Raw genomic sequence first — 20,365 nt, 5'->3', positions numbered from 1 at the left:
TAAAATATATTTCAAAAATTTAAGTTGAACTCTTTCTAAAATTTCATTATTGCCATATCCCTAGCATTCACAACCATATAGAAGTATAGGTTTGATCATTTTATTGAACAGATCTATTTGCATATCAATGGGCAGGGCTAAATGCTTACATTTGCTTAGAAGGCAGTACATAACTTTAAGTGCCTGCTTTGATATTTCAACCTTAGCTTTATAAAAAGAGCCACTGTTGCTAAATACTAATCCTAAATATTTATTAATCAACCACGTCCAATGGATTGCCTTTATACAGAAATTGATAATTACGTCTTCTGCCTTTTTGAATAACTAGAATTTTGGTTTTAGAAGTGTTGACAGTCAGTTTCCATTGGTCACAATATTGTTCATAAAGGTCAATAGCATTTTGAAGATCATCAGCTGATTCAGATATGATGACAGTGTCATCTGCATACAAATGTACAAATAATTTCAGATAGGCGACCAAATTATTATCTAATGGGTGAGTATTACTACTGACACCGTGCAAAACTGTACTATTTCGAAAATATTCATGCAGATCATCTAAATAATAAGAAAACAATAATGGCGATAAATTCTCGCCCTGGGGTACACCAATGGAGCACGGAAAGTAGGTTGAATGATTTCCATTAACAGACACACACGATTTTGCATGATTATACATCGATTTCACAACATCCAAAAACAGGCCGTTAATATTGTATGACATTATCTTGAACCATAGTAAAGATCTATTTATAGGTGCATTATTGGTATCGTCCGCATTGACATTTCTAAAATGTGTTTCAAAATCGCTTAAGCTTGCAACAATATTTGCTTTCTTTTTACCGTTTAAAATTTTCCAAAATTTTCTAGCATTTGAGGTTTTCAACGACTTTAACTTTGTAACATTATAATTTTGAAACGTTTTGTAAGAACTTCTTAGTGACTTTGTAACATTTGCTTGCTTGTTTTAACACACTCTTGTTCTCGTCACATTTTCGTAACTTGTATTGATATTTTGCCTTATGCAAATTCTTTCGTGCATGACTACAGTTCTTATTAAACCACTTTGGCACCTTTTGACTATTATCACTATATATATACACACGTTTTGATTTCCTAACAGCAAAACTTTTACTGCAACCCGTATGATATACATCACAAATACTTTCTACAATACTATCAACAGCTTCAACTGAGTACATATTAGTTTCATCTAAGGCACATACATTATTGTAAATGTCATTAATTTTGTCAACATTAATATTTGAAACGAAAATATTTTCTCTCCCTTCATCCCAGTAGTTCACTTTGGGGATATTTACATTCAAATGTGTATTAATAACTCCAAAATCAAACACAACTTCGATAGGGCAATGTACTCAAATCGCCGTGATGATATAAATGCCATGTGCTACAAAAAAATTGTGACATACATGTGCTTTAAACGGTTTTCCATATATCGTGCATTGAACTGTAAATGTAAAATGTAGCGTTTTAGGATGCATTTCCTATATCGTTGTACAATAGATGAGTCAAATCACCATTTGTTTTCGTTTTATTATTTTACTTAAAAGTTACGGAGTTGGTTTGGGTTTTCAATAGTTATATTTAGTTAATTTAGAGGTCAATCTCAGAACGAGGAGAGAGTCCTACGGAAAGACCCTCCATTGGTGCAAAACGCTATTTGACTAGGAATCCATCTAATTTCACATTGTTTAGAAATATAAAGGCTTCGGAATTGTATTTTTTCGATTTTGTTGTTTGTTTGTTCATAATTAATTACTTTTTTTCTTTATGATAATGAAAAAAATCAAAGGCTCATTTGGGGAATATCGGAATCCGCCGCGCGTACTAGCTACGACAGTAGGGTAAAATTGCCCCGGCTATTACTTTAGCGAATATTTATTTATAGTAGTTAACTACATCTTCTAAAATATTTTGGTAATCAAATATTCGAATATTCGATCGAAAGAATTACCGAATATTCGAATATCAGTTTTGCCATTCGTTTGCATCCCTACTTTAAAGGCACACTTCAAACAACCAGTGATTATCATATATACTCACACATTGTATAATAAAGAAAAGAAACCTAATAACTGGGCACCGTATAGACACTCCCAAAAATAATGTTAAAAAGAAAATAACAAGACCAAAATGGGAACACATCAACAAAGTCATGAATGAAGGCCTACAGAAAAACAACACGAAACCATTCTGAATCATCTAAAATCAAAAAAAGAAGACAACATCGGCATAGCAGCTCTTCGTGGACAAGGATATCTCGTACTGATTTAAAGACGAAAGCAGAGATTCTTGTAGAACAGTTTCAGCCCCACAAATACCATGGAAGACAAATTCTGCCAACCAACAAACAATTCTCTGCTGATATGTCACAATTAACATTGGAGTAGCTGGCATAAAAACTACTGAAAGACATAAAGACAAACAAGGCAGCTGGTCCTGATGAGCTCCCAAACGTCGTCCTTCAAACATGTATCGAGGAGCTAGCCCCTGCAATATCTTCAATTTTTCAAAAGTTCATCGACTCCGATATACATATATACAAATACAAAAAAGGCGATCGTCATACCGCCGAAACTATAGACCCGTCTCTCTGACTTGCGTGTTGCGTCTAAAATTCTAAAACATATCATATGCCACCAAATGTTAGATCATCTAGACAAGCATAATGTCCTCACTTCCCTCAGCCGCGGCTTTAGATCTGGCTACTCCTGCGAAACGCAACTCAATGTAACAACACATGAACTACTTAACTACTATGACAAGAATAAACAATTGACATCGCGATACTGTACTTTAGTAAAGCATTCGATACCATGCCGCACAAAAAGCTCCTCAGCAAACTTGAAACATAGGCTATTATCCTGAATCGCCCACTTCCTTACAAAGAGACAGATGTGCGTCGTGGTTTAAGGAGAGCAATCCAAACACGTACAAGTTGAATCCGGAAGCCCACAGGGCACAGTCCTTGGGCCGCTTCTCTTCCTCTGCCACATCAACCTCAAGATCCAAGTCCCATGTAAGATGTTTTTCATACCACTGCCTACTATACAGAGCAATGAAAAATATGGCTGACCACCACCAATACAACAAGACCTTGAAAATGTACAATCCTGGGTTGACGGCTAGGGTACAAAGTTCAATGCCAAGAAAGGCTACATACTAAGCATCCGGAACAAGTCACAACATCAACAACCATATCTTACAGTCTCAAACATACCCTACCTTGGAATTACCATCTCTGAAGCTTTTAAATGGAAAACCCACGTCAACAACATAATTATGCACGAAAGCCAACTGTACCCTGGGATTTCTTCGCCGTAACCTTCGCCACTGTTCCATGCCCTTTAGAAAGAACACCTTCCTTGTCTTAGTCCGTGCAAAACTGGACTATGGACGCGTCGTCTGGGATTCCTACCTTAAATGTGACATCGACCGCATAGACCGCATACAACGGATATGGGCTCGATTCATCACAGGCAACTACCAGTCAAGACAAGGGGGCTGCGTCTACGAAATTCTGCAAAACCTCGAATTACAGAGCGTCCAGAAGAGGCGCAGATACCTGAGGTTGACCTTCTTGTACAAGGTGGAGGAAGGGCACGTACCAGCTATTGACATTGACCATTTTCTTAAAATTCAAAGACCTAAAAGAACTATAAGGCCTAAAAATGAGATTACGTTAATACAATGCATTGTTGAGAACTCAGTGAAAAACAACACCGGATTGCTCTGTGGCTGTTCATGCCAAAAGTGATATTTATAAAAACTCGTTCTTTGTGAGAACAGCTAATGACTGCAACAAATTAAGTGGCAACATAGTAAACTCTGTTCAGTAAACTTTTTCAAACTGTCATTAACAAAAGGTGATTAAGCGCACTCACTCCCCTGGTAAAAGCAAGAATTGGACTCGGACAAGTGTTGCGTAGTATCATACATCACTCTTCTATCATTCAGATTTCAGATTCAGAGGATAATGTCATAATCTTAATAAGTTAAAAAAAAATTAACAATCGGTTGAAACAAAGCAAAAGGAGCCCATCTGCTCTTGATCTCACCCCTTCACCCACATACATATTTCTCTTCGAGTTTCTCTTAGGTTCCTTATAAAAAGTGCATTATACATAATATATTACTCGTATTACGTTTTGCATATAAAATATGTTTGCAAGAATTCACGTGGCCCAATCCTCTTGCTTGTATAATTTGTTTCAGATAGTGTGTAACTTGAATTGATATTTACTTGAATACTTGTTTTAATGCAATAAACTATTATCAAAATCAATATATTCTACTTTAAATCTCAAAACATTCATTACTCAGTGTGTGTATACCACGTGATAAATTGCGTCATAAATGCTACGTCGGAGGGCAATATTTTGCTTCGAATGAAGACTTTAAACAAAGATAACTTCAATATTTCCTCACCATTTTAAATGAAACATAGCGCAGTCTACGCCGCTTACAGAGCCCCGCCTTTGTTCTTTTACCATAGTTTGATTGAGAGTTTAGTTTCTTAAAACACTTCGATAGACCTTTTCCCAATACGGCCGTCTAACGGAGAACTGTCAAAACATTATACTGGAAACAGGTTTGTCGAAGTGTTTGATGAAACTAATCACCATATCAAACTTCGGTAATAAAACGAAGGCGGGGTTCTTTAAGTGCGTAGACTGCCCTTTGTTTCATTTAAAATGGTGTAGTAAAAGAAAAGTTATCTTTGAATTAAGTCTTTATTTAAATGTTGCCTTCCGACGTAGCATATATGACGTAATTAATCACGTGGTATACACACGCTGTTACTGTGAACAGTCAATATTTTGGCGATTGAACCAATAAATACAACTATTAAAACTTCGATTAATATAGAAGATAAAAGTCAAATGTTTTGAAAATTCTGTCATCCCATTGATTGAAAGATAAATTCAAATAGTTCAATATGTATATGAAAACTACAGAAACAAGCTCAGTGGGCGAAATTTTAAACATAAACCCTGATTATTGGCACAAGATGAACGCCAAAGACATAGAACACAAAAACAAACAATCACAAACCAGAAACATGGAACAACAGCACGAAAGTCCACAAACAACACAGTACACATATACTATATAAAAACAAGGGGTGTTTATCAAGGATTGTTAGTTTCAACCTTGGAGCGGTCAGTAAATAGCTAATTTAAAATGGGATTTAAACCAGTTTGTGTGCATGTAAATGGTAAATCTTATCAAAGTTTGATATAGATATTCAATTTCTCAGTTATAGAAACCGGTCACTTTGTAAATAGACTCTTGGGCTTAAGCTAGGGTGGAACCTCGAGCCCATTTACTTGCAAAATATGTCTTCATTATTGTCGAAATGCACTCGCACGTGTACCAGAAGACCTACACCTCATTTTTAATAACTCACTCCCCTATGGTGCTGGTGCTCTGCGTGTCTATCATATCACCGCACACAGATCTTCGGCGCTTATGGTTTCGTCTAGAAATGAAGCGTGCCAGATACGGAAATAAAAGATATGTCGACAAGCTGTAAAAAGTGGTGTAACTTTGGAGGTGCATTTCACCAAGTGATCTCTGGCTACTTGGCACAGACGACAAACGGATAGATTGATATCTCCGACCAAAATCATTAAACTATATTAATGTGCTTTGTCACCAATATCAGCACTTAATCAATTGATAGCTTCTCATTCCACGTAATGCAGTACAGACCAACCAGATCGCCATTGTTCTAACTGCTCCGTGCCTTTTGTTCCCAGCCGATGTTCCTAGTAGCGCTGAGCGCCTTTATCCAGTATCAAACTGGAGGTGATCGTAATATGAACTGAGTGGATTTGATAACTTAAATGGCTGTAAGTGGGAATAACTTTCGTTTCGATGTATATGCTAATTTATTTTTTTATTTCTAATTTTCTTTTTTTCTTATATTTTTATTTAAGTTATTTTTGATAGTGCTAGGATTCTAGTGAAAAATCTAACGGGGATTATATAATTTTCAGGACGAGCTATCGCCAGAACAACTCGACGGTAAGCGTTTTTACGGACTGATTTTTTTACTTAATTATTGTGTTTAAATAAGTTTCGCGTGTATGAATAAAAAGATGAAAATTAACATGTCCCAATCAGACTGACATCTTTATAAAAAGTATCTTCTTGACTTATATGTTCATTTGAATTCGTTTAATAGACAGTCTTATTTCGTTTGTAGTTTATTTATTTGTTGATGAATTCCATGCTGCTGAGAACAAAAAACAACAAAAAGACAAACAAAAAACATACATAGTATGATGTTTAAACTGAGTTCAGTTGTGCTTGTTGTATGGAAAGAGTTAACCAGTGTTTTCTCTCTGGAGCACAAATGTTTACATTATGATTTATATAATTACTAGCTATGGGGAAGACACAATGTTCTCACACAAGAATGCACGTGAACTAACGCACTACATGTCTGTTGCTAAGCCTAACGTTTTATTAATCGTTATTAGTATCCGGTATTTGTACTTTATGTGAATATATCCATATAATAGAGATATATTTATATAAAATAAGCGATCGATTGATAAAGAATTTTGATCTTTTGATCAGCTATGTGTTAGCTTGTACTCATTTGTTTCATGTTTTCCTTTCATTTATTGTCTATTGTGTGGAGTGTAAATGTAGGCTCAGCATGGTCATTGAAGTAATGCACGCAGAAATATTGTGTACGTTTATTTGATGTGGCAAATCCTTTCAAACAGAGTATAAGAATCCAAATCATTCTTAAAGTGTGATAAGATCACCGAGATTACGCTATATTCATACCGTGATGCCCTTGTATGGTGCTCTTGTATTTGTTGCTTTTTTCTTCGACAGTTTAAGATGTCGTTTTAATTTAAACGAAAATTATATCATATTAATTAAAATCCACATTTTTACGAGAGTGCATATCCACGGCGTTTTATTCAAACTGAAAAAAAATGTAGGTTTCCACGGAAACTGACGTTGCTCCGTGTACATCGATTCTGTTGTTGGTGTTTTTCTTAAAAATACACTTACTTTGCAACATGTTACCGATTTGTTGTTGTTTTTTAAAGGAAAATTGTCACGTTGTAACTTTCGTTGATTATCCTTTTTTTTATTGAAACACATTATTGCATTTGACGAAACATCTAACCTTGCAACTTATATCGATCGATCTTATTTTATTAAAGAAAAAAAAAACATTGTTGCATTTAATGAAACAAAAGCTTAGATTGCAAAATAAAATCATCGATCTTATCTTATTGAAACAAGTATTGTTGCAATTAAGAAATCAAAATCTAATCTTGCAAGAAGTTAACCGATCTAGTTTAATTGAAACCAACACTGCTGTGTTTTATGTATTACCAAGCCAAACATGATCATCTCTCTTGTTTTATTTAAAACCTACATCACTTGCCCTGTCTCCTCCTCCTCCTCCCAGAGTTGCGGCAGGCGTTCCACGTGTTCGACAAGGACGATGACGGAACGATCTCCACGCAAGAGCTTGGCATCGTGATGCGTTCGCTGGGACAGGATCCCTCCGAGGATGAGCTGCAGGAGATCGTCAGGGAGGCGGACACGGACGGTACGTGCTCGACACACTGAGAATAAATCACTGAACAGATGGGGAAAGACAAATACTAATTATGAGTATAACTATCCATCCTTTAAGTGTTGGCTACTTTGAGTTGCCTACTGGACAAGTTTCATGGTTTTTCGTATACTGTATCAGCGCGGTGATCCATAAACATTTTGCAAAACCAAAGCTGCGTTTGTTAATGGAGGTTTACTTTTAGATATCAGTGTTGTATTTGTCGACGTGTTTCAGGCAATATTATAAGATATCAGATAGATGTTTGTGGACTAGTTTCTTATTATTTCAGATATCAGCGCTTTGTTTGTGGTGAGAATCCTGTCGCTGTGTTTGTGTTTTTGTCGTTTAAGCATGGAAAACATGTGTTTTTAAAGTCAGAATTGTGAAATATATCTTTATTTGCAGGAGACGGTGTGATTGAGTTTGACGAGTTTATCGTAATGATGACCAAGCAGATGACCAACATCGGCTCCGAGAAGGACATCCGCGAGGCTTTCAAGGTGATCATTCTTGAAAGAATTGGACATTCTCGTAGTACAAATACAACTTTAATTAAATGTTGTAATTAAGTTGTTATGTTTTTTGAGTGATAGAAGAGCAATCTTCAAGCATTTGAAAAAGAGACATTTAGTGACAAATTCTTGTTGATTTAAGATATCAATTCTAAAATCAACAAATGCATTTTGTGCTCGGACTTCTTTTGGTGTATAATCCTTCTTCAAGATTAAAAAAAATATGTTGTAAAATGCCTAGTCTAGTTGCTTCAACTGTTGTCGTGCAGGTATTCGACCCCCAGAACCTTGGCTACATTACGTCGTCTGACCTACGGCACGTCATGACGACCAGGGGGGATCGGATGTCAGACGAGGAGGTGGACGAGATGATCGCAGACGCCGACCTCGATGGGGACGGATGTATCGAGTATGAAGGTAGAACATTCGTATTGATCTTGCGTTAATTAACCATTTCAATGGTTTAGACAAGTTTGATTCTGGGCGCATGTTCCAAGATCTGTCATGATGAAGGTTAGCGGACTAAACCACCGAATGGCGAATGCCGACGCTCAACGCCGCGTAAACGGATGTAGCTTTATATATGTATTTAATACCAATCAGTACTCCAATATGCTTTATATGCAAGAAGAAGAAGAAGAAGAAGAAGAAGAAGAAGAAGAAGAAGAATGTCTTTCCATGTTATAATTTAAATATAAATTGTGGTCAATTCAAAAATGAATACAAGACCATTTCATTATCAAATAGACATACATGTATAATCAACCAATTCATGGCATTCCAAAAAAGAATCATGTGATGTATTTTTTTCACTCTATATTGAGAAATTATATTACTGAGAAAAAAAAATAGACGCATAAAAGTCGATGGTTATTCTTCGAAGCATTGGTATTTCATTTCGATAATTCAGTTAATGTAAACATGATCGGTACTACATGTATATTTAAACGCGACAACGTGCTTGTTATGTATGCAGATTTCTTAATAATGATTCGATTTTCCGGAAACTAATGTAAATTATTCAATGTATTGTTAATTTCATATCATCCTTAATTGTAATATCAATAACGTCAGACGAGCGCATTCGACCATATTTCTGATACCACGCAGTGCCGTTCATTGCACAGTATTAAGGGAGATGCAAATCAGATCTAGAATCGGTCGAATCTCTAGAGACTGCAGGAGACGTAAACAATTTCTTCTTGCTCGTGTTAGATGAAAACCTTGGCCATGCTTTAACGGATGAGTTGAAAGGACGTTTACTACCTGTACTATTTTAAATTTTGTTTATCTTTTTACAGAGTTTGTGAAGATGATAGCCACGAATTGACTCCCTACAGGAGGATATATGGAACCCCCATCTCTTCTGGATCTATCTATATTGACCATTACATGTCTTTCGCTATTCATTTCGACCTTAAGCCACCTAAGCAGCATTAACATCCATCTTCGAGTAGCTGAGTGTTGTCAGTGCTGAACGTTTATGTAGTTTGTTCTGAAGTACCATCATGACATTGAACCCAATCCCAGCTTAACAACACTTCGGTTTAGAGATATTTATTTCTGTTTTATGGCCACATCTGCACCCTAAGATTTTTTCACGATTTTTTTCAAAAAGAAGATTAAGCATATATATTTCTGAGAACGATTTGTGTATTTACTTTCGATGTTCATATACAGCGTGTCGTCATTGTTGTTAATAAAAAATACATGTAAAGTGTCATTTCTGTGCTCAGGGACTCCACCATCTGCTAGACATGTGTAAATTCTGTGTTAAAATTCATGGGTCCCGTTATTTGCTTGTCATAACGCGGATGAACTCTGAAAAAAAAACAAGATGTTGCATATGTATATATATATTTATAAAAAGATAGTCGTCCATCGACTAAAGGGTATTATTTTCAAACTTAATGAACCTGCATACAGGGACAAAAAAATCAGCCTTTCAATTGAAAGGATAAAAGCTATTTCATTAAAATATAAAGTCGTTCAATAAAAGCAATAACTTTCAGGTAATCAAACATGGAAACTCCACAACACACTTGATGTTTTGACATTGAACGGGAAATACAGGATTCTTTTTCAAGCTTCAAGAGGGATCTCATTTGAAAATAAACACAATTACATTGTTTTAATGTGCATATTTCCAACCGACACTGAACACTCCTGTAGGTTTACAATGCCTACATTAAATATCATTTTAATTGGTTGATAGGCATGTTAGAAAACAATGTAGGCGGGTGGCCATGGTTACCCTCGTAGTTGATATGTCCGTCACCGCCCATGTCGGCCGTCCGCACCATGAACTCCACATCCGCCTCGCTCAAACGTTCACCGAGGATAGTCATCGTCGTCCTTAGCTCTGCCGCACTGACAGCATAAACGGTAAATGTTTCATGCATATGAATAATCTGTCCCTTCAAACAATTTCATGCAGTTTATGGGTCTGTTGCGGAAAGATGGGCAAAGCGAAAGTTAACTTTTGTCGACTGTTTCGCGGCATAAAGATAACACACATCAATGGTAAACTGTATAGATAAATGATCGTAATATCGTTAAAACGTGCATTAAGTATTTAGTGATTGAAAATCAACGGTCTCGTGACATGAAAAAAGTAACAACGTCATGAATTATTAAAATATTAAATTTCAATTCGATATCATGTGATGTTGCAAGAATAAAAATAATCGTAAAAAGAAATTTCTTATGACAGATTAACGTAACATCGTCGATATAACGGACCTATAGACAGCTTATGTAAAGAGAGATGAAAACGTGTTACTTTACTCTTCCATTTCCGTCCTTGTCGAATACCCGGAAGGCTGTGCGGAGGCGGTCCTCTGGCTCCAGCGCCTGCAGGTGGCATGCCAGCAATGTCAGGAACTCCGGGAAGTCGAAATAGTCACGCCCGTCTGTTGTTGAGCATTCAATATATGAAAACAATTTCATTTACTACCATGCAAGAACTCATAAATGCCACAAAACATCTCATGCCCCTCGACCGACATTAGCTCCGTTAAAGATATACTGAATATGTTTCGTAGAGATATTATAAGTTACGGTATTATAAGTTGAATGCGACCCGATATGGAATGATACGGGGCAAAGGAATACGGGGCAAAGGAAACCATTTTGGGTTAGAGCGAACTAACCCCGTAACATATATATCACGTCGACGACCTGTTAACATTGGTCAATTTATGGGAAATATTTCATGTATTCACTGGAATCGGAAAATAGACGCCATTTTGGTACGATATAAAGATTAGTGACCAAATATGGATAAATACGGGGTCAAAGCGTGACCACTACTGAATCAATGGCGTTGCGTCGTTCATGATGGAGGCGTGATATATGCATACTATTATTGAGTGACGGTCGATGTATATATACAAACGGGCCAGGAACACGTACTTCTCTTAACATAGGTAATTGCTATATAAAAGTACATTATATAAAATACACACCTTCCCTGGGGATGCTATCGATTAGGGCGACCAGTTCCTTCTCGGTGGGGTTATGTCCCAGCGCCAAGAAGGCTTCCGGTACGTCCGTTACCAGCATCCGGCCCCGCCCGCCCCGGTCGTACCGCAGAAACACTTCATAATGCTCTGTTGGGAATGATGTTTCCATCAACTTCGTTACAATCAATATAACATATAAATAACCACGATAATGAAACATTATATTCATTTATATATCGTCAAAAACTCGGATCGAGATCGATGCAAAGTAAAGGCACGTGTTCAAGGTGACGTTCGCTCTCAGATTGAAAATAACGGGAAAAGTTCTAATGGCCGAATGAAATAACAATAAAAATGAAAAGGAGTAACAATTTTCAAATAATTTCAAACCTGCAATATCCTGCTCGGCAAAGTGGTCCGCCTGTAAAAATCATTCATTCTAATATAGTATAATTATTTTGTCATTCTCAGAATTAACTATATTTTCCAGCCTTGTCAAATAAGAGGGTTCTCATTGCATTAAACAGAGGAAAACATGATATAAAAACAAAGTTTTTAGAAAAGGTGTATTTACCATGGGGTTCTAAATCCTGTATGTCCAGTTAAGTGTTTTATTGATTTACGACATATGAATTCACTTTTTAATAATTCATAAACGAATCAAGATTGGCCTTTAAAACGTCTACGAATGATTAAGATCGCGATGGCTGCGGTATTCCTACTTCATACAGGCATTGTTTCCATATTTTATCTGCTACATTTAACAAAATAGATATTTGAAAATCAATATCTTCTGATTAATTAAGACTTATTTAAACAATGCTGCGACAGTCTGAGGAGATTCATGTGATCAACTTTCTTGTATAATACCAAAGATTTGCTGCGTGTTTAATGTCTAGAAAGAAAAAGGTTTATAGTGTATACAATCTTTGTACCAGATAAGATTATATTTATACATTTTTTTACATACATTGGACTTATAGTTTGAAATACGAACAGTGTATTGTTTTATCTTTAAGATATATTAATCATTATATGTAGACCAAACAATCAGAGAAGCATGTATTTTTAATTTATCAATTGATGGGCATATATAATGCCAATTCAGAAGTGACTTCCCAGAGTCGCATACGGTGGCACAGAAGTGACAACCGCAACACTTTATTTATATTGTGGCCACAACTTAGCTAACTGTTGCCGCAAATTATTAAGTTGTGGGGAAAAGTCATATACTAGTAACTCAAATAAGTTAACGTCACAGAGCACTGAGATCGTTGACGTTAAGACGAAGAGAGTACAGTGACGCTCGTTCTGTTTGTGACTTCGTTGACAAAGTGATCGAGCATTCTGGACGTAATCATGGTTACAGAATTATGCGACAACGATGCTTGGCAAATTGATTGAGCGTTAGGTTTGAGTTTATCATCCATGTCCAAAACCATGACTCGCAACCATGACAGCGTTCCATCCTCTTTCTTCTTCCTATTATACCCATCAGGACTAAATAAAGCCGGTATATGCATGCGAAATACACGGCGAAAAGCCATTAAGAGTCAAAGACGACACGGCTGTTTTGATTGGCTGAACTAAGTTGTGGCCACAAGTTACTAAGTTGAGGCCACAAGTCATTAAGTTGTGGCTTCAAGTTACTAAGTTGTGGCCTCAAGTTACTAAGTTGTGGTCTCAAGTTACTAAGTTGTGGCCTCAAGTTACTAAGTTGTGGTCACAAGTTACTAAGTTGTGGTCTCACGTTACTAAGTTATGGTCACAAGTTACTAAGTTGTGGCCACAATTTACTAAGTTGTGGCCTCAAGTTTCTAAGTGATGGTTTTAAGTTACTAAGTTATGGCCTCAAGTTACTAAGTTGTGGCCTCAAGTTTCTAGGTTGTGGCCACAATTTACTTAGTTGTGGCCTCAAGTTACTAAGTTGTGGCCACAATCTACTAAGTTGTGGCCACATTATAAATTAAGTGTTGCGGATGTCACCTATGAGCCACCGTAGTCGCATGCTGTAGGTTCTACGATCTAACTGACTTGGAATACAATCTCATTGGCTGACACATTTTCAACGCAAAATCTGACGTAGGGATCGTGTATACATTAAAAAGTTGGCATTCTTAATAAACTAGTACTTATATAATCTGCAATTTCAGTGGTTGTGAATGTAGGTAGCATTCTAAATGATTATAGAGTATAACTTTGTGGCCTACTTTCATGGGCGATATAGCGGCCAGTGTAATATTCAAATTTAACCCCGTTGAATAATTTTTGTTTGTTTTCATATCACGCAATCCGATTTGTTATAATATCAATTTTAGATCCAATTAAGACAGATATTGAATATCCCCCTTGAAAACTGACCCAATAGTTGCATGCAATATATTAATTACCATGCGGTACACATTTCAATCGATTAACATCTTCTGGATTGTAAGTCATATTATTTAGTGAGACGTATGCAACAAACTGAAAATATAATTGCTCTTTTAAATATTACTCATTGTGAAGTTGGATAATCAGTATAGTTTCATGGCCTGAAACAGTTGTTGTGTATTCTTTTCTTTTAGTTTGCTAGATCGACCGACTTAAAGGGGGCACAACTCATACACACATGAATTGGTGTCTTTAATACAAGAAGTAACATGAATTTGTATGAATGAGTATACCTGAGCGCAATTAATCGGTGCCTGAATGTTATCAGATAAAATAACATAGAGAAACACGAAGCAGAAATGTAGTTTCTAGAACTATATATAAAAAAACGAGCCAATCTCGGCTAATGTGCCCATTACTTTATGCGATTCTCCGGAATATATGTTCGAAACACACACGGGCTCAGGCGTTCAGAGCGAATGAACTCCAAATTTTTCGCCAATGAAAAAAAGGTTTTGTATATATTTCGAAGTACTTGCATTTGTTAAAAGGCATATATCGTGAATAGCTAGTATTCCATATATTCACAGAGAGGCGAATCATTTATATTTAGAACAAATCCGCGGTCGATTGCCGAAAACACGCTAAAACTTGCTTGTTCCATCCCCCGCTCATATTAATTGTCTCAAACCGAGGTCACATTGATATATTATACGCACGAAAGAACCAGTGGTGTCCCTAAACCCGGAATGCATTCTGTAAAACCTAGGTCGGTCAGTGACTGATCAAGCGGGAGTAAGTGTGTATGTGGGTGGGGTGTGCACAAGGGCCCGTGCCCCCCCCCCCCCCCGCCAGTTGGCCGGTAAATGGACCTAAAAACACATAAGTTTTACTTTAAATTGTGCTTTAACTATTCAAATGCTGAAATATGTATACATATACATATATACATCACTAGTGAGTTGTTCATTATTAATCTGACACCTAGTCGTTGATTTTTTTCTAGTCTATCGATCGGCGTTGTGAGCAACTAGAGAAAATATAAGATGTTTTTCTGCATGCCAAAGGACAATACATTTGTATTTTTAATTTCTTCGTAAGATTCCGGGTGAAGAGTTTGACCTCTTGCAAATGTTGTAATATGGTCCGACCACGGTAGATTTATGGTTTAGATTCAACTTGTTTCAGTAATATATTATCTAGTTGGTGGAAATGTTCTTTGAATTTCACGCCCCATTTATAAGCCCAGATTTTTAATAATTTCATGTTTATTTGTGAATGAAGATGGTCTCGAAAGGTTTTGACACACCGATATAACAAACAGAAATCTGCAAACAATCGAACACTTGAATTTACAATGAATGGTAGGTCGTGTATATACGTTTATGGCATACGATTATAGACGGCTTTAAAATAGTTTCTTGGGGTACGCCGTATTAGAAATGGGCGCTCTCAGATGATACACCTTCGATCATTACTTTCATGCTGTGGTGTTGTTGATTTTTTAAAAATCAGCAGATTAACGTTTACTTCATATTTAGAATTTTTATATAATGCGGTGATGCGGAACAGTATCGAAGACCTTGCTAAAGTCCAGTATAGCAGCGTTTACTTGCTTGTTGTTAGCCATGAACCCATTGTTATCAAAGACAAAGCACTTACCGTTTAATAATCCTTGTGTTTGTTGTGAGCTCTTCGACTCATTTGTAGCGTCAATTTTGAACCATTTATGTGAAATATGGGGTCATGTCAAATCCAAGGAGATGGAAGGCATACATTTGAAGTTTTGTAAACGCATTTTAGGTATTAAATTATCGTGTGGTGATGCTGCTATTTATGGAGAATTGCAACCATATCCATTTTATAGAAACAGATTTTCAAAAATTATAGAGTGTTGGTTAAAAGTGGTTAAGAGTAAAAATTGTGCTATAAATGCTATTTTTAACTGTTTTTTACAAGACTATACCGATGGTAAATCAAATTGGTTATCGAAAGTTAAATAATTATTATGCATATATGGCTACGCATATGTATGGTACGATCCCCAATATATTCATTGTAATTATTTAATTGTGCAATTTAAGCAAACCATGATCGACAATTGTATGCAGGTATGGCATATGAATTTAGAAAATAACATATTAGTATCCATATTATATGAAAAAACGAACTTTGAGTACGAACAATTAATATTTGGACGTTTAGACGTTTAGTCTTCAGAAGAGAACTTCTACACATCGGTTAAGAATAGAAACCGGAAGAGACGGATGAAACCGTATTGAAAGACATGAACGTTTATGCCAAATGTGCAAGTAAAATGACACTGAAGATAAGAGCAATTGTTGTTTAAATGTGCACTTTATGTCAAACTTATACGAAGACACATTTAAACGTTTTATTAGACAGATACAAGTGTTTTCAAGATGATGTCACTGCTTAAATATAAAAAAGAAACGAACTTAATAATCTTGCCACCTAAATAAGAGATTCATTGGTAACTGAATATATTTTTTTCCAAAATTTTACACGAAAATGATGTTTTTCAAAAGGTGAAAGAGGGCACGGGCAGAGAAGGTTCTACTACCCAGTAAGGGCGGTAGGATTTTCTCTTCCCGTGTCTGTCACCTTTTTCAACGTGAAAGTTTCAAGGAGTTTCAACGTGGTCCAATGAATACTTGAAAAGTATGAGTACGGCCATCAGGTAGTTCTTTGTACATGTTTTAAAATAATGTTCGGTATTTTATCTGGTCCGACGCCTTTGGTGCTTGGTATCTAGATTCAATAGTTGTTTAAAAACTCCGTTCTGGTTTACTTAAAGGTGTGAGATTGATGTGTAATCTTTCCCGACCGGCATTCGAGCAGATTTAGTATGCCCTGCGGGTATTTCGTAAAAAAAATAGATTAGAATTGTTCGATTAGGATTTGAGCTCTGTTGTTTTTTAATCTGAGAGTAGATGACCTTTCTTTTTTGGTAATGCAACTTCATTTGATATAGTTCCCAAAAGGTGTAGGGTAATGTGTTTCCAATCCGTTGTAAATTAGTTTATTAACATGGTCCGATCCAATTTATAAACATCCCAATCCGAGTTTATATTATAATACTTGTGTCTTAATGTTTATCCATCTAAAGATAAAATGTTATTAATATATGTGAGAAAAAATATTGTTATTATTATTGTTATTATTATTATTATTATTATTACTACTATTATTATTATTATTATTATTATTATTATTATTATAATTATTATTATTATTATTATTATTATTATTATTATTGTTATTGTTATTATTATTATTATTATTATTATTATTATTATTATTATTATTATTATTATTATTATTATTATTATCATGGACCTATAACCCGTGTTATTATTGTTATTAAGCCCTTCAAACCGTTTCATGTACGCCGTTATGTCCAAAGCAATAAGCATGACGTCACTTGTATCCCAAAATGCAATGCGAATATTATGTCGGCCATATTGACATCTAAAGGCAAATAACTTGACCCGATGAGTAATGATTTTCGTTATGTTAATTGCATCTTTTTATTAGACAAAGAATGCAATAATATAGTGCATAAATTATCCTTTCCAAACATTGTAAACATTCAGTGTTTGTTTTTAATACATCGCGCTGCTGCACAGCGAGTTTCGGAGTTGTGAACTTGTTCGACAAAACGTCAAAAACCATCAACACACGAACACACATGACACCTTTTGGACTATAAACCTTCGAACCGATATTTCTAGCACCTTAAAGAGATAGAATGTCATAGAAAGTCGGTGCAAATAATCCAGGAAAGAATACTATGCCAGTGGCAGGAAACAAATAGCTTTGATATGATGGGTGTGAGACACAAGTGACTAAGATGGAGATCTCCCCAGCAGAACAACGCCTGAAAAAGCTCGAGGAGCTTTACATAGGTGAGTTTTTATGAATAGAGATAGTTCTGGCTTGTTTTATTATAATTGATGAAGTTGAAAAAAATACCTTAGATGTTGTTGTTACATTTTCTGAGATCTGGAACATGACCTGAATATGTATTAACAAAGAATCTTATCATTATAAATACTAGCCACAATAATGCACACTTTGGGAACCCTAAACGCCACAAGTGGACTGATTCATACCAATGTAAAATATACGTATTCAACTGTAACTCCACAAAACTTCATAAATTAATTAATTCAGTCAATACCTTTCTCTTATTACACTTAAGTGTTTCATGAAACACTAATTCAGATCGACTTCTGTCAACAAAGTATTGCCATTTTAGCACTATCTAGCAGAAGCCTGTTAACTTTCCGCTCAATATGCTTAGCACTGGGATCTGTCATTCTTGGCTAGAAAATCAACTAGTGGAAACTAGTGGAATATGGACGCGCAGTCACCAAATCAAAAATCATCAAAGACTCTGAAGCGACTGTTTATATGGACTATATAAATACACCATACTTGGTAAAATATATACGCCATTTGGGCCACTCATTTGGACTGGGTTCCTAGGTTAAGATTTAATATGTCTATAATATGTCTATAAAAGACCATTAATTTCATTCAATCAAGCCATTTATAATTATTTAATTTCATATTAGTTCCCTGCACAAAAAATTAATATTCAATTCAGTTTTTGTTTCCATTCCGTACTGGCAAAACATAATAGTGCATACATGAAGGCACCTGCAGTTCACAAAGTTTTGACTGCCTCAGAAGAGTGTCAGGTCAACCCTGGCCAATTACCATTTCGGCCTTCTTTGGGATGGAAGGCAGACGCTGGTATTGTAGTGTTCACATCTAACTTATGGGTTATTTAGAGCTGTTAAAATGTTCTAAGTAAGTACAAACTTTTTAAAAGGATATTTTTAAATTCATTAAATCTGATTATTTTAAAAGTTACTGGTTGATTATATTGCCGACATGTGGCAGATGTGTGGTCTAGTGATGTCACATTTGACTGTCAATCAAGGGATCGCAGGTTTAGCTTTCACAGAATGAACATTGCCTGAGTGCAAGTATTAATAAACTCAAAACCACCTTATATCACATGGTAGTGGCTGAATAACAGCGTGTTCACACCACAGGACGGGTCTGTAATAATAATAAGAATAATACTAAAAAGGTTGGGGCCGAGTTGACCAGGTTTTCATTCGAATCGTTTGTTCCTGAACTTGATGAAAGAGATATTTAGCCTGTTTTTAATGCTCATTTTTTTGTAAAAACTTTTGCACTTACATGGTTAAATATTAATATAACCTTTTATAATCTATTTTAAACATCAAATACCTCTCTAGATACAATTTTAATATTTAAAAAAAATCTGAGTTTTTCACCTGGTTAGATGCTTAAGGATGAGAAGAATTATGGTTTAAATATCTATTATTTATGATAATCTGAAGCTCTAGCTAGAACGAATACTACAGAATAAGTCGGTGTGATTCCTACCAATATGGAAAGGGATTCAGGGCCTCTCTGATTGGGAAAAATGTGTTGGTTTAAACTTTTTTTCTTGTCTTAAATATTATCAAGAATTAGCTATCAGACTTATACTGTTGGAAAAAGTATATATATGATATGATTTGTAATTGGAAAGAAGACCAATTTCAGACCCAAATAGGTTAGAAAATAATCACTTCCTATGTCTAATATGAGCTTTATCATTCATTTGTTGATGGTATATAAAAAATTTTTGCTTTTTTTTTAAAAAATGTATTCATTTCAGGCGGTGTCCTAAGTTCCGGTGGCACTGCACTGAGTATAGAAACCCTGCTGGATATTTTGTTAGTTCTCTATGATGAATGCCAGAGCCCAGCGTTGCGCAGAGAAAAAAGAATATCAGAATTTGTAGACTTTGGTATGTCTGCATTTGGTTTACAAAATTACAATAATTAATAAAAAAGTGTTTGGTGAGCATGTTTCTTTTTGTTGAACTTTCACATGATTAAATTGGTGAGCATATTTCTTTTTGTTGAACTTTCACATGATTAAATTCCCTTTGACAAAATTAGGATTTCATAATGAGAATACAACCTACATTTTAAGCCAATTAAATTTCTGATAGGCACCAGGCTAAATCTAAAAAAATCAACTTTTTTTTGTTTGCACGGACTGCCACTCATTGGATACACACTTCCACTGTCAGGTATTGCGTTGACAATGTGTAAGTCAATGAGGTTGTATTATAAGGCAGTAAGATGACCTGAATTCAAATCTTACTGATATTTTTTTTTACTTAATGTCATCTAACTATTTCTACAGAAAAAAATGTGATAAAATTGTTTTTTACGGAAATCAACATCCAGGTTTGTGACATGGAAATAAAAATGAAGTTAATCAAGTCTGTTAAATTGATGTATTTAAACTTGTTGTCTTTAAAAAATGAAGACTGTATT

At 35.5% G+C, this 20,365-nt stretch overlaps 3 protein-coding genes across 11 annotated transcripts in view; 2 read left to right on the top strand and 1 right to left on the bottom strand.

Moving 5' to 3' along the window:
- Nucleotides 1–5,734: 5,734 nt before the first annotated feature.
- Nucleotides 5,735–9,850, top strand: LOC128209250 (neo-calmodulin-like). Its single transcript, XM_052913202.1, has 6 exons — nucleotides 5,735–5,879; nucleotides 6,027–6,054; nucleotides 7,469–7,612; nucleotides 8,027–8,121; nucleotides 8,403–8,550; nucleotides 9,435–9,850. Exons 1-6 carry the CDS (start codon nucleotides 5,874–5,876, stop codon nucleotides 9,461–9,463), a joined length of 450 nt encoding a protein of 149 aa, XP_052769162.1. The 5' UTR covers nucleotides 5,735–5,873; the 3' UTR covers nucleotides 9,464–9,850.
- LOC128209249 (calmodulin-like) lies at nucleotides 9,816–12,323 on the bottom strand. 2 transcript variants are annotated; one of them, XM_052913201.1, is made up of 6 exons: nucleotides 12,172–12,323; nucleotides 11,988–12,018; nucleotides 11,601–11,769; nucleotides 10,916–11,045; nucleotides 10,388–10,503; nucleotides 9,816–9,954 (listed from the first exon to the last, which is right to left on the bottom strand). In XM_052913201.1, the coding sequence occupies exons 3-6, from the start codon at nucleotides 11,764–11,766 to the stop codon at nucleotides 9,926–9,928; spliced, it is 441 nt and encodes a 146-aa protein (XP_052769161.1). In that variant the 5' UTR covers nucleotides 11,767–11,769; nucleotides 11,988–12,018; nucleotides 12,172–12,323; the 3' UTR covers nucleotides 9,816–9,925. The 2 variants fall into 2 exon arrangements, with proteins under 2 accessions (XP_052769161.1, XP_052769160.1); XM_052913200.1 differs by having other exon boundaries at nucleotides 11,601–11,744.
- A 5,105-nt stretch (nucleotides 12,324–17,428) lies between these two features.
- The window catches only part of LOC128207436 (serine/threonine-protein kinase MRCK alpha-like), a 39,805-nt gene continuing 36,868 nt past the window's right edge, over nucleotides 17,429–20,365 (top strand). For all 8 annotated transcript variants that reach the window (XM_052910351.1, XM_052910352.1, XM_052910349.1 and 5 more), the window contains exons 1-2: nucleotides 17,429–17,899; nucleotides 19,696–19,827. In XM_052910351.1, coding sequence (XP_052766311.1) covers nucleotides 17,845–17,899; nucleotides 19,696–19,827 — 187 coding nt within the window. In that variant the 5' untranslated portion in view covers nucleotides 17,429–17,844. The remainder of the gene's footprint in view (nucleotides 17,900–19,695; nucleotides 19,828–20,365) is intronic.

Source organism: Mya arenaria, chromosome 11 (assembly GCF_026914265.1).
Source record: "Mya arenaria isolate MELC-2E11 chromosome 11, ASM2691426v1".
NCBI lineage: Eukaryota > Metazoa > Mollusca > Bivalvia > Myida > Myidae > Mya > Mya arenaria.
Note: the sequence above shows the minus strand (reverse complement) of the source record. Positions and strands in the feature narration are given on the sequence as shown.

What these genes read in the sequence shown, in the direction of transcription:
- LOC128209250 (XM_052913202.1), top strand. An exon ending in CAGGGAGGCGGACACGGACG is followed by an intron (nt 7,613 to 8,026) that starts GTACGTGCTCGA and finishes CTTTATTTGCAG; the next exon opens with GAGACGGTGTGATTGAGTTT. An exon ending in ACATCCGCGAGGCTTTCAAG is followed by an intron (nt 8,122 to 8,402) that starts GTGATCATTCTT and finishes GTTGTCGTGCAG; the next exon opens with GTATTCGACCCCCAGAACCT.
- LOC128209249 (XM_052913200.1), bottom strand. An exon ending in TGCCGAGCAGGATATTGCAG is followed by an intron (nt 11,745 to 11,987) that starts GTTTGAAATTAT and finishes CATTCCCAACAG; the next exon opens with AGCATTATGAAGTGTTTCTG. An exon ending in CGGACATATCAACTACGAGG is followed by an intron (nt 9,955 to 10,387) that starts GTAACCATGGCC and finishes TTTTTTTTTCAG; the next exon opens with AGTTCATCCGCGTTATGACA.